This window comes from Quercus robur, chromosome 1 (genome assembly GCF_932294415.1).
Source record: "Quercus robur chromosome 1, dhQueRobu3.1, whole genome shotgun sequence".
Taxonomy (NCBI): domain Eukaryota; kingdom Viridiplantae; phylum Streptophyta; class Magnoliopsida; order Fagales; family Fagaceae; genus Quercus; species Quercus robur.
Genome location: NC_065534.1, coordinates 2,047,208 through 2,060,898, shown reverse-complemented (window position 1 = coordinate 2,060,898; position 13,691 = coordinate 2,047,208). Strand labels below are relative to the sequence as shown.

Sequence of the window (13,691 nt, the reverse complement as noted above, 5' to 3'; positions counted from 1 at the left end):
ACTTTGAATTCACCACTTATATCAAGAATAAACTACACTTATTAATACTTATTCAATAATTTTAAAATTATACAAATCCTAACATTGCTATCTAAACAAAAAACACAAAGATAAGTAAAACAAATACACAAGTTTTATTTCTACACAATATCAACATCCCAAAATATAAAACAAAATTACAAATGACTTATTGGATAATTCATTTGACAAAGAATAAAAAATAATATAAGAAATTTACAATTTTGAAAATTAATTTTATAATCTATTGTTAATTGTGGTTGGCACTCTATTTCAATTTGAGTTATACATTAAAGTTTGATTATTTACTGATTTATACATGGTCTCTTTTATGAATATCATATCATTATTAAGCAACACACTCTAAGAAATATTATAATTTATTTTGAAAAACTGTTTATTTTGGACATAAATTGATAAAAAAATAGGTTGAAGCATTCATAATTTATGTTAATTTGATACTTTGGCCTCACTATTTTCACACTTGTGAATGTTTCTCACACATGTCTACAATTTTAAATCTATATTTTTAACTGTACTATAACCATATTATCTTGGCATGTACTTTGCTATTTGATATCTAAAAATCTTTACTCATTACAGAATGCTCAACCATTCATCTTTCAATTAATTTGTATGTAATGTAAATGTCTCAATTGATTCTTTAAAGTTCACAACAAACAATTAAACAAATATTGTCTTAATTTTATTATTTTTTTTACCAAATAAAAAAGTTTTAAAAAATTGTTTGGGTTCGGGTTGGGTCGAGTCAGGTTGACCCACAAAAAACATGGGTCGGGTCACTGGTCAACCTGTTTTTACTTCAGGTCAAAACAATTGGGTTCGGGTCAGATATTTTTTCGGTCGGGTCGGTCGGTAAAAAAATTCTGACCTGTTTTGCCATGTCTAGTGCCAGTCAAGTAAACCATAAGAACTCGCTTGAGCAAGCTCAATTGAAGTGCTAAGTCCTCTGTTTGCCAAATTAGGAACCTTATTTACTATCAACATTGTTTCTCAACTCATTCCTCACTTAAGCAAGGGCCTTTGCTCAATAGATTTATGGAGCTTGCTCGAAGATACTTCAATTCTCTCCCCCTCCTTGAACCATTCTTATACCACTAAAGTAGGATTACTCACAAGTTACAAACTACACATATATATATATATATACATATACACAATAACTATAATTTAAGCTCTTTATGTTTTGATTCCTTAACAAGAAAAGAAATTTATATGGTCATCTATTAATAGGGGGTAATTGGTAAATATGAAAAATTAGATATGAACTCATCAACCTGCCTAAACCTAATGGGAAAAATGCATGGGTTAAAAGGGAATTCTCTGCCCTTTTCTTCTTTTAACTTAAATGATAGGTTAAAAGGGAATTCCAATTCATGGGAAGATAGGTTTACCTGAGACCCAATTCAACTAAAAAATGAGTTGAATGTTGGTTTGACCATTTGACTTTGACATATTAAAACACAAATTTGTCCAAATTTTATGAGAATTAGTTTAGCACAAGCTCCCTTTTCTAGCTATATTTGTTCAGCTTATTTGAATTGAAAGGTTGCAAACAATATCAAGCTAATATACAACCCAATAATTGTATTTGTTATTGTTGTTGTTGTACATAAATGTTGGCACCATACAATATGCATTGAATTTGAAGCAAAAAGATGCATATTTTATGGCTATATCATATAATTATATTGAGTTGTGATGTACCTTTGTGTTAAAATCTATTTCCCTCTCCCCTGTGTGTGTATGTTTGTTTCTCAAAAAAAAAAAAAATTATATTGAGTCATTGTATTGGTGCGTATCTTTCAATTAATAAACATGTGAATTTTCCCCCAAAAAAAATAAAATAAACATGTGAATTTATCACACTTTAATGTAAATATAATATATATATATATATATAGGCTTACAAAATGTATATAAGTTTTATTTATTTTTTAAATGCACTTTTTTTTTTGAGAAACTTAAATGCACCTTTTGTCTTCTTTATCTTTATCAATTTTGTTTGATTGTATAATTTCTATTATATACTTATTTTTTGGTTTGGCCTATTTGACCTTTTTTGTTCAAGGGAGTCGTTCCTATAATTTATTAAAGAGTTCAAATTTAGTAAGAATGTGGTATAAATCTCATATTTTACACCATTCAATAAGAGATTGTCATATTGACATTTTACTTAAAATTTAATACACTCTACTATACCTTATAACAGATTTGGTTGGATTTATATATGGGTATTAGAATTAATTAGATATGATTGTGCTTATTTTTAAATATGTGATTAGATGTTGTAGCATACTAGGATTGGAAAGAAGTTTTACACCACATCCTTTACGGAATTTAATCTCTATATTAAAAAATGCAAATACTAAGTTAGTCATCTTTGAAGAGCACTAAAAAAGGGTAAAACCTCCTGTTGAGACGAAATTTAATGCTTAAAAAAAAAAAAAAAAAAAACCCTCTAAAGGCACAATATTGAAAGAAATTAATTAATTTAAGACCTTCGCCATAACACATCGGCCTCAACTTATATCAGTATGAGACCTTTTGAGACGACATGATTTGGCCGTTAATAGCAAAAGCCCTAGTGATAGCCTTCCGTCTTCATTTAGCTACACTATAAATATCCGCATAATTCTTCCATAACCTTCATAACTCACACAGCGCCACTTTGCGTCTCACACACCTCTTGTTATCTAAGTTGCACAGCTTTAGCTTTAGCTCAGGATTAGTGTTTATAATCTACAAAAATTCATTGCCTTTGTTACATATACAAGCTTATGCCATGCCAAGCCAAGCAAAGCAAAGGGCCAAGGCAAATAGGGGAGAGCAATACAATTGGCTCTGAAATAAACTTGTGGGTTCTCCACAGGCTGCCCTGCCAATCTGGCCCTATACATAAAAATATGGCATCATAGTACGGGTTTTGTGCTTTGATGGGTTTATCTGGGATTTGAATCTTTGGTTTTCAAGCCTAAGCTTCTTTCCCAAATACCCATCTTCTCTTTTTTCACAAACCCGCCTCCAATCGCCATTACATTACTTCTTCCAAATGATCTGCATTTTTTTTTTTCAATTGCAACCACATTTTTATCTTGGGATGTTTTTATTTGTTTATGAGTTTTTTTGGTTTTTTTTCAAAACTAGTAAGATTATGCTGACAAAAGAATACATGGATTGAGGATCTACAGGTTATTACAAAATTTTAGGATAATAGTTGTTGTAATTTATTTATTCATTACTTTCAACCTTCTCTGTCTGTTGTTGTTCATGGGACTCTATTATTTGCACCAATTATTGGGAGTTGAGATTTTATTCTGAATTGGATCCACGTTTAGATTTGTAATAATTAAAATGAGTTATGAAATGGATTTGATTTTAAATGGAGAAGTTGTTCGAAGTTTGTAGTGGACACTAAATTATTTGTTTGATTGTCTAGAAGTTAGGCATATAATGCACAGCTGGGTTTTGATTTTCCATGAAGGTCATAGAATGAGATCTAAGTCAAGGTTCAATAACTGGTATTTGCAACCCATGTTCACCAAGATTTGAATCACTAATTGATACGAGTACAATAAGAAGGGTTTGAATTTGAGTAACAGAATTCACAATAAATGTAAATCCCAGATATCTGATTGCAAATCCAACTTATCAAAAAGGGAAAAGTCTGTGGACAAATCCACCTTTTCACCATAGCCAAACAACCCCCTCTTCAAAGTCCAATTTCTTATAATTGCCTGAGAATTCACTGTCTGGTCTCAATAGGCACAAGATGCCCAGCTCCATAAACCGCAACATGACTCAAATTCCCCCATTTCTGCACATACCCAGCAAGCTCTCCATTCAATGCCCAAACTTTCCTCTCAGCCATCAACAACTCACCAAGCACATCACACCTCACTGTCTTCACTAATTAACACTTAAAACCACCTATCGAAAAGAAAAAAAAAACTTAAAACCACAGTATCCCTCAAATCATATTGCCCTTGATACAACTATACTTTGTTCTTCTTCACCAACAATTCCACCTTGTATTTTACATTCTTCATGAAATCATTGTGCAATGCAGCCATCACTGCATAGCTTATAAATCATTGACACGTTCACTCCCAAAGCCTTCTTCACCTCCTTTTTTTGCAGAAACTTTGATAGCAATACAGTACTGTATGGAACTTTCTTACTAATGTCATTCGAAGTTGCCAATCCTGTCATGCTTTGCAACATATCCAAGACCCTTATTTTAGCATTTGCTGCTGCTCTCCAATTCCCCATTTTGGTTAGCTTAACTGCATCCCATTGTGATTGTGCTTTCTCCAACTCACTTTTTTGCCTCTCATAGATCAAACCAGAATGATACTCATTCATAGCATGAGTGGCAACCTGTATCACAGGATCTGTCAGCCCATTACCTATAGCAAAACCGGCTAAGTTCAAGCGCTTTGACACTGGAAGGATGGATTTTTCTTCAAAATATAGTACCTTGTTGCTGAAACATTCTTCCCTGTATAACTCTCACCTGCAAAATACAATGGACAGTATAAACAGCAGGTCTAATTTAACAATGGAAGTGATTGCTGCAAAAAGATGCTTGGCTACCGAATATTGGTTTTTCGTGATTTCTTTCAAGTGTTGAGGCAATGCTAATAGGATTGTCAAGGAAAAGAAGGATGAATATGTGGTTCCAAGAACCTGGATTCTGTTCAAGTGCAAGGGGTTTGGAGCTGGCAATATTGTCATTGACTTTTCAAGTTCCATTAACACATTATCAACTATCAATCTATATTACAGATTTTTTTTTTTTTTTTTTTTTAATTGGATCTGTATTACAGATTGATAATGTGCGATCATTGATCCTGGTAAGTCTATCTAACAAAGCCAATAGCTTGTCATTCTAATAATGAAGTCCAAGGATCAAAACCTCCTCTCCCAAGAATTGAATTATTAAATTTTTTTTTTAAATTAAATAAATAAATTAGAGATAAGATTGTATTTGTCTATCAATTATCTCTCCCAAATCATGTAGAAATGGAAGTTTTTGTAGACAATACAACATTATTAATACAAAAAACAGAGATAAAATGCTTCTTTTTTTCCTAACAATAAAACTGTAATTTATTCACTTGTTGGTAGCATGACTTATAAAGTCAAAGTATACTATTTTAAATACTTTAATCAAGGGTGCCTTTTTAAAAAAAAAAAGTAAGCTTAGATCAATATAAATCTCACAAGTATTTTATTCAGTCAATTACTTACCAAAATAGTAAAACTATTACCAAAAACATAAAAATTGATATCATATTAACAATATAATGAATATTTTTCTTTTCACTCATGTTAAAAAAAAAGATTTGTTGTAAAAAGTTTTTTTTTACAAAGTTAATACGTCAATTCGTAAGAATTACGTAATAAAATTTATTGTATTCCTAAAATTAATCTTTACTCATTAGATGCACTATATGTCAAAAATGGACCTCCTTATAACAAGGCTCATGCATGTGTGTATTCACCTACTCCTGTTCTTATTCAAGCCACATCTAAAACCTACTTGTTTGGTGAACTAAATAATAATTTAGTAGAGTATAATAGTATATATTATATGGTAATAGTCAATGAAAAATTGCCCATTTAATGCAAGGCATGTTCAATGTATTGGAGTTTTTTTTTTTATTTGGTTGTTTGATCATGCCCTGGAAAAATCTGTTTCACCGCATTTCGTTGACTACAGTGCTTGATGAGGGGAGGAATTATGTCCAGTAGAGGGTATATGCATTGAGCTGGGTGTCTCACAGCATGTGGACCTCATAGCTATGTGTGTCTAATCAACTGTGAGACAATGAATGCATATAATCACTGCAAGAGATACCTAGTCTCTTTTATTTTATGGGAGAAAGTTACAGATAAGAAGAATAAGGTTTGGGGGGGAGAGGGGGGGGGGGGGGGGGGGTATAAAAAGTGGTGGGATTAATAAGTGATACAAATTCGTGCTTGACATCTTACCTTGATCATTACAAGAACCATACAACAAGAAGAAATTGATCAACAAATTTACAGAAATGTAATGACCAATCTTTTTTTTTCATAACCAAATTATGTGACCCAACAATTAATCCCTGTCCAAAATTCACAATAGAACCCAAGAAATTTGTTTATAATTCCTACTTTACAGGAGCAGAAAAATGTTATGACACAAACTCCTTTTCCTCGTGGCTGAACAGCGTCCTCTCTAAAATCCAATCTTCCATCATTGCTTGAGAACTAACTGCTTCATCAGTAGGCACAAGATGCCCAGCTCCTAAAACCACAACATGACTCAAATTCCCCCATTTCTGCACATACCCTGCTAGCTCTCCATTCACTCTCCAAACCTTCCTATTTGCCATCAAAAACTGGTTAAGCCCTTCCCACTTGATTGTCTTAACCCAAGCCTCAGTTGAAAGCACACTGTCTCTCAAATCAAAATGGCCTTGATATAATAGTACCTTGCTCTTCTTCACCAAAAATTCTACCATGAACTTCACACTCTTCATGAAATCATCATGCAAAGCAGTTGCCACATCATTGCTGTACAAATCATAAATCTTTGAAGTATTCAATCCCAAAGCCTTCCTCACCTCTTTTGTCCTTAAAAATGCAAAAACCATTTCTGTTTTATAAGGTGCTTGCTTACTAAAATCATGCAAAGTAGCCAACCCTGTCATTCCTTGCAACATTCGCAACACTTTGCTTCTAGCATTTGTTGCTAATCTCCACTTCCTCATTTTGGTCAGTTTAATGGCTTCCCATTGTGCTTTCTCCAACACACTTTTCTGCCTCTCATTGATCAAACCAGAATAGTAAGCATGAGTAGCATGAGTAGCAACCTGTGTAATAGGGTCTGTCAACCCGTTTCCTATAGCAACTCCACCTAAGTTCACTTGCTGTGACACTGGCAAGTTAGCATTTGCTTTCAAGATATAGTACCCAATTGCTGGAACATACTTCCCAGCATAGCTCTCACCAGCAAAATACAATGGACGAGACTTGAACAACAAGGGGTCTAATTCAATAAACGAAGTAATGGCAGCAAAAAGATGCTTGGCAACAGAAAGTTGGTCCCTTGGGATTTCTTTAGGTGTCATGGCTATACTAAACCCGGCTCCAATTGGATTATCGAGGAAAAGAAGTCCAAATTTTCGATTCCAAGAACCTATGAAAATAATGGTTAAATGATTAAATTCATATTTTCTTACTTTTAGAACTAGTACAAATTTATGTATAGCATGTAGTTTGAGTTTGAATCTTGTCTCTACCCTACCTCACGTTTAAAAAGTTAAAAATCCGGGGCAATAGTCGAGTGTTAGAACAATGGTTAAATGAAAATTCGCAATTTATTAGTAGCTTAAGCATGTTTTTGGGACAGTCAATAATTTGTACCTGGATTTGGTTCAAGTGCAATGGTTTCAGAGCTGAAAGTCTTACGAGATGTGACACGCCAAGGGCCAAGCTCAAAAAAGTTGCCAACCATGGAGGAGCAGCCAGGGCCACCCTGGAGCCATATAATAAGTGGAGTTTTGGAGAATGGTGAGATGGGGTTCTGAGCTTCATAGAAGGCATAAAAAATAGCAGAAGAGGTGGTTGGATTGACTGAGAGGTAGCCTGTTTTGGTGGGGAGAGCTTCAGTGGGAAAGAGAGGAGTTGGAGTTGGTGATAACAAGGTTGGAATGTGATGGAAGAAGGAGATGAGGACAAGTAAGAAGGATATGAGAAGGAGGAGCTTGAAGAATAACTTGCAGCTTCTTGACTTCATTAGAATAATTAAGCAGTGAGCTTCCATAATATGTCAACAACTCTTTTGTAGTTTCGTTTATAGTCATAGATATATAACATATTAGCGTTGATTTGTACGAGAAATAGAGAGGCAACATTGTAATTCATTGGATAACTAATCCGCTTATTCCAAAGTTCATGTAAACTCAGTTTTATATAAAGAAATATAATATTATATGATGATTGTCATTGAATTATAATTTATAAGATGCAAGACCTGTTCTTTGTATTTGCATTTGGAAGTTTGGTTTGATTAATCAAACTTTCCATGACAGCTTTTGTAGACGTTTCAACTTAATACAATAATACGCATATGATATAGAACCTATGAGAAAAGATCAAAAGACCACAAATATTTAACAAAAAATGACTGGCATGATCATAAAAGATTTCACAATTAAGAAACAGGACTAAGTCTGTTCATACATAAAAATGTGATATTTTATGCGTCATTCTTGACCTTCATTGGAAGGTGATTAGGACTACACCTTTATTAAAGAGCTACTATTTGGTTCTCATGGAAGGATATAAACTAATATTTCAAATTGTGATAGAGTAGTTATTATTTCCATCTCGTCTAGCCTCAATCCATTTGGTTGAAGATAGAGATGCCTAAACGCTTCTCACTTTTGCCTACTTGTTATTTTGATTTCTTGTTTGCATCAATAATAATATTTATTCCGAAAAACAAAAGGAGTTTAAATGGTTTCCTTCAACAGATTATTAAATACCATATCTTATTGCTAAGCCTTTGGCACACTAATCAATTTGATTAAGAAAGTACCTACCCAAGCTACCGCATATAAAAAAATGCCTGTAGACAACCTTTACAAGTTACAATAGCCATGTCAAGGGTAGACTTGGATCGGATATTCAATGCCATGTTTCTTGTTTCTAAATGGTGCTATGGTTTGGATGAGAGAGAGTACCAAGTTGGACTTAATATATATAATTCTTTTTTTCCCCTAATTATGTGATTTTAAATTATGATACCTGTGATGGGTAAAATGTTTTGGAGGATGAATCACATTTAAAATTCTAACCGAGCAACACTATTAACTAGATCTTAACTTTTAGGATTCAATCCTAGCAAATAAAAATAGACCTGCTTTCTAGATTTCTGATTAATCATGAGAGTTGATAGAAGGTACTTTGAAGATAATGTTAATTTTAAAGTTTTTTTTTTTTAATTTTTTAATTTTTTATGCTTTTAGGAAAAATATATTTGGAATTGCAATGATGAACATGTATCTCTTTCTCTAGATTATGATAATATATATAGGTTTTTTGATATTAAACGGGTATTTTAGGGATTTTAACAAAAATTTCATTAAACCTAAATTCATTCCCTCTCATTCCTTCCAATTTTGAGGGGAACAAAAAATTGAGGTTTTGAGGGAAAAGGAAGGAATGAGCATTCCCTCCTAATCATTCCATTCCCTCCTACTTAAACTCCCAAACAAGGGAATAGACATTCCATTCCCTCCGTTAAAACTCCCAAACAAGGGGAGGGAATGGAATAACCGAAAATTGGTTTGAGCAATAACCGAAAATTGTAGCAGACAAAAGAAAAAGCAAGACCAGCAGCAACAGCTTCACTCTGCAGAGAACGGACAATAGAATGATAACTATATTTTTTTACGGCTGAATGAGAAAAAAATGGCTGATATTAAACGGGTATTTTAGGGATTTTAACAAAAATTTCATTAAACCTAAATTCATTCCCTCTCATTCCTTCCAATTTTGAGGGGAACAAAAAATTGAGGTTTTGAGGGAAAAGGGAGGAATGAGCATTCCCTCCTAATCATTCCATTCCCTCCTACTTAAACTCCCAAACAAGGGAATAGACATTCCATTCCCTCCGTTAAAACTCCCAAATAAGGGGAGGGAAGAATATTCTAAAAATATTCCATTGATTCCATTCCATTTCATTCCCTCCTTCCAAACGGAGCCTTATGCTCAGGGGCGGAGGTATGCCCCCCCCAATTTTTGAAATTTTTAAAAATATATATACAATTATTTTAATGTTTCAAAATTCAGTCTACAAAAAAAAGAGTTGCCCCCCCCAAATATTTGAATTAGTTCAATAATGTTCTTAAAAAAAATAATTGGTCTAATAGTTATAGAGATATAACTTAATTTTTCTCAATTCTATTTTTTATTGTAAAATGTGTTTTTACATCTGTTAAATATTTGATAAAATTTGACATCAAACATGTTGAATCTATCTTTTTTAACCCGTTATATGGTGATTAACAAGTTATTGACTCGTTAAAAAAAATTTGTCACTAAAACTACATATGAAATGTGTCTTTAGTTGCCACATAATGGATTAGAGTAAGGTAGTTTTGGATCATTCATGTTTTCGAAAATTTCATTAGTTCAATTGAAAGATTTTTTACTTACTTTAGTATAAAATTTGATAATTTGTATTTAAAATGTAATTTTTTAAGAACTTCACTATAAAAATGGAAAAAAATGAATTTTATTTTATGAAAGATCACCATCAAAAATAAATTTTTATCGAAAATATTAAGCTCTTTTTTTTGTTGGGTGTGTGTATATATATAACTTATCAAATAAAAAAGTGTGTGTATATGTATATGTGTGTATATATAATAAAAAAGTGCGCGTGTGTGTATATATGTGTGTGTGTGTGTGTGTGTGTGTGTGTGTGAGGGGTTGTCTTGATAAATATATTAGCGTCGCAACTTGGCCCCCCAAACAAAAATTCATGACTCTGCCCCTGCTTATGCTTGAATTTATTTGGAAAGCCTAATACACTGCACTTAAACAATTGTACTTAAGTTTTACCATTTTTTAAAGTACAACTCTTATAAACAACCCTTTTTTTTTAATGTTAGAAACATTAGGAGGTGCTACCATTTCAAAAGGTTGAAAAATAAGCTAATACCAAACAGGTGAGAATTTGATTATCCAGATAGTTTTTGCCTATTGATACTAACAAAAAGCATAGAGTAACATAGGAATCAAAATCTATGAAAATTAATTAGACTCAATAACCACCTCTATTGTGTATTGGTACCATTAATTGCTAATGTATTAACAAAATGTATAGACTATAGAGTAACCCATGAATCAAAATCTATGGAAAATCAACAGACTCATAAACCACCTCCTTTGTGTGCGGGTACCATTAATTACTAATTCATAATCTATATATATATATATATATATAAAACCGAAGCTTTTGAAGTTCCCACAATTTTCCACGTCAGCACAGTATTAAAAAAAAAAAAAACTTTTTAATACTAAAAAAAAAACCGGCATTATCAAAAAGGAAAAAAAAAAAAAAACACCCAAAAATTTCAAACCGGCATTATCAAAAAGGAAAAAAAAAACACCCAATCTCTTCTTCTTCACACAGTCCCATCTCCATCTTCAAACGCCCCACAATTTTCCACGTCAGCACAATATTAAAAAAAAAAAAAAACTTTTTAAGACTAAAAAAAAAACACCCAAAAATTTTCAAACCGGCATTATCAAAAAGGAAAAAAAAAAAAACACCCAAAAATTTCAAACCGGCATTATCAAAAAGGAAAAAAAAAAAAAACACCAAAAATTTCAAACCGGCATTATCAAAAAGGAAAAAAAAAAACACCCAAAATTTTCAAACTGGCATTATCAAAAAGGAAAAAAAAAACACCCAATCTCTTCTTCTTCACACAGTCCCATCTCCATCTTCAAACGCACAATTTCCTCCATGCCTCTCTCTACATACACGTTCCCCTGCCTCCAATCTTTGTCCCTTCTCTACCTTCAAACCCTTAAACTATAGTCCGCAGGCGCCAGCCACCTACTCCTTTAGTGGCAGAAAGTTTTTGATTTTGAGACTTTACCATCTGACCAGATTCTCTCCGCAAACATTACCGGTAAGTTTTTATTTTGTTCTATAATTTGGGATGTTAAATATGATTTAGGGTTTGTTTTTGGTTGTTAAATATGATTTAGGGTTTCATTCTTGGTTTTTAAATATGATTTGAGAGAATTTAGTTGAATTCAAGGCGACAACCCTCCTAAACATTATTAGACAAGAAGAGAATAGTTTTTTATGGAATCATATTTGCTGCCTCTTATTGCTTGAGCCATAGCTTAAATACAATTATGACAAATTCATTTAAAGCTATTAAAGATGTGTGTTTGAGACTTATTAAGTTTTGTTACAAGGTGAATATTTTATATCAATATCTATTTGTTAGCATGTGTTTAAAAATTTTAGGATAAATGAGTTAGACTATAATTTGTTATTTTTTGCTTTCCAAATTACAAGTAGTGATATATCCTGTTAAATTGGCATTGCATTCTTCTTTTTTATAATAAATAAAAAAATTGAAAAAATTTGTTCTTCCATTGGACCTTTAAAGCTTTCAATTTGAAACTTTTGTTGTGAAAAATAACTGGTAGTAATGTTTGTGGCAGATTCGAATTTAGGATTGAGGTCAATCTCAATGCCATGGTTAGTTTTCTATATCGTATGTACTTTGCGTATAGTTTATTGTTTATGATGCTTTGTTTACTCACCTATTTAGAGTAATGTTCATGTTACAGACACATCTAAGAATTTGGAAGCCCATTTTGAAGAATGCTAGCACTCTAGCAGAGAAGTTCTCCTTGGAAGTCACACAAGATCTATGTTTATTTGTACTCCCTCAAATAGCAGCATAATTAGGTAGGATTTCTTACGATTTGTGTTATCATTGTTGCTAGGTTGAAAGTATTCTATGATATATGCAGATAGCTAATTACTGATTAATAAGCCTACAAGTTGCGTGAGAACTTATTTGGAAATATATGGTAATGGTGGAAGCATTTTTTAGATAGAAATTATGGGAAAATTTTGCTAATAATAATAGATAATTTTTCTGGGCGGTGATTGTTTAATGCAAATTGTTGGGATGGGTTTTAGGGCCAAGAAAGTTGAGAGTTATGGACACAAACTTGAGTTATGCAAGGTTACATGTATTGGTAGAACTGGTTGCGTGTTTAAGTTTGGAATAGGTGTGTATCATAGTGTTTACTAATTGAATTTGAGACATTAACATTAACTTGGCATTTGTTTAGAGAAATTAAACAACTACATGAAAGATTATGTGTTTTGTATGTTTGCTTTTGTTTACTGTGTGTCTTAATATGGATGCAAGTGGGATAATAAATTTGTGCTGTCCTACTAGGCAAGAAGCAAAGGCAACCATGAGATTTCAAAGGGTGATTGGAGATGATAATTTAAATGGAAGTTTTAGCTAGATGACACGACTAACAATTCCTATTAAGAAGAGTATTTAGTAAACCGTATATCAATGATATGTTATAAATGACTAAGTTTGGTTATATATATAGCAAAAAATTGTAAAAGAGTCATGAAGGTAAAATTGAAAAGCTACATACTGATGCTTTTGTAATTACTTATTTCAAATTCAAACCGGTTTCAAATATATAGTTTGTGGTTTAGAGCATTTTTTGTTTTCACTAATTGTGTTTTGCTTCCATGTACCTGTTTTTAAAATACATGTAAACTTGGTCAAATATTAATTTTTATGCCTTACAGGGAGGAGTACATAAATTTGATTTTGGAAGATGTTGGAAAAGTCAATATCAAGAGGGAGAGCAAAAAACTTTAGGTGGGTTCATTTTCTTATTTTCCTTTACTTTTAATCTCAAAAATGTGCATACTCTAAATGTGGTACATCTATTTTGTTATTTGTCGATTACATATAATAAAAAAAATGTACAGTGTAGATTCTTCTTAAGAGACGCAACACAACAGTCACCTCTCTCTCTCTCTCTCTCTCTCTCAATAGTGGAAATAATGATTTCAGAAATTGTGT

General features: G+C 32.3%; 1 protein-coding gene, 1 long non-coding RNA gene and 1 pseudogene across 2 annotated transcripts; 1 reads left to right on the top strand and 2 right to left on the bottom strand.

Moving 5' to 3' along the window:
- Positions 1-3,587: 3,587 nt before the first annotated feature.
- Positions 3,588-4,783, bottom strand: LOC126692495 (serine carboxypeptidase-like 50; annotated as a pseudogene).
- A 1,225-nt stretch (positions 4,784-6,008) lies between these two features.
- Positions 6,009-7,908, bottom strand: LOC126715294 (serine carboxypeptidase-like 50). The gene is made up of 2 exons (XM_050415837.1): positions 7,453-7,908; positions 6,009-7,225 (listed from the first exon to the last, which is right to left on the bottom strand). Exons 1-2 carry the CDS (start codon positions 7,850-7,852, stop codon positions 6,219-6,221), a joined length of 1,407 nt encoding a protein of 468 aa, XP_050271794.1. The 5' UTR covers positions 7,853-7,908; the 3' UTR covers positions 6,009-6,218.
- A 3,544-nt stretch (positions 7,909-11,452) lies between these two features.
- Positions 11,453-13,486, top strand: LOC126713489 (uncharacterized). The gene is made up of 3 exons (XR_007651359.1): positions 11,453-11,738; positions 12,415-12,535; positions 13,412-13,486. It is a non-coding gene; the product is annotated as an uncharacterized LOC126713489 (long non-coding RNA).
- The last annotated feature ends 205 nt before the right edge of the window (positions 13,487-13,691 follow it).

Bases quoted from the DNA above. Each gene is read 5' to 3' on its own strand.
- LOC126715294 (XM_050415837.1), bottom strand. From the start codon at position 7,852: ATGGAAGCTCACTGCTTAATTATTCTAATGAAGTCAAGAAGCTGCAAG. The intron at 7,226-7,452 runs GTACAAATTATT...TTATTTTCATAG, and splicing joins TGCACTTGAACCAAATCCAG to GTTCTTGGAATCGAAAATTT.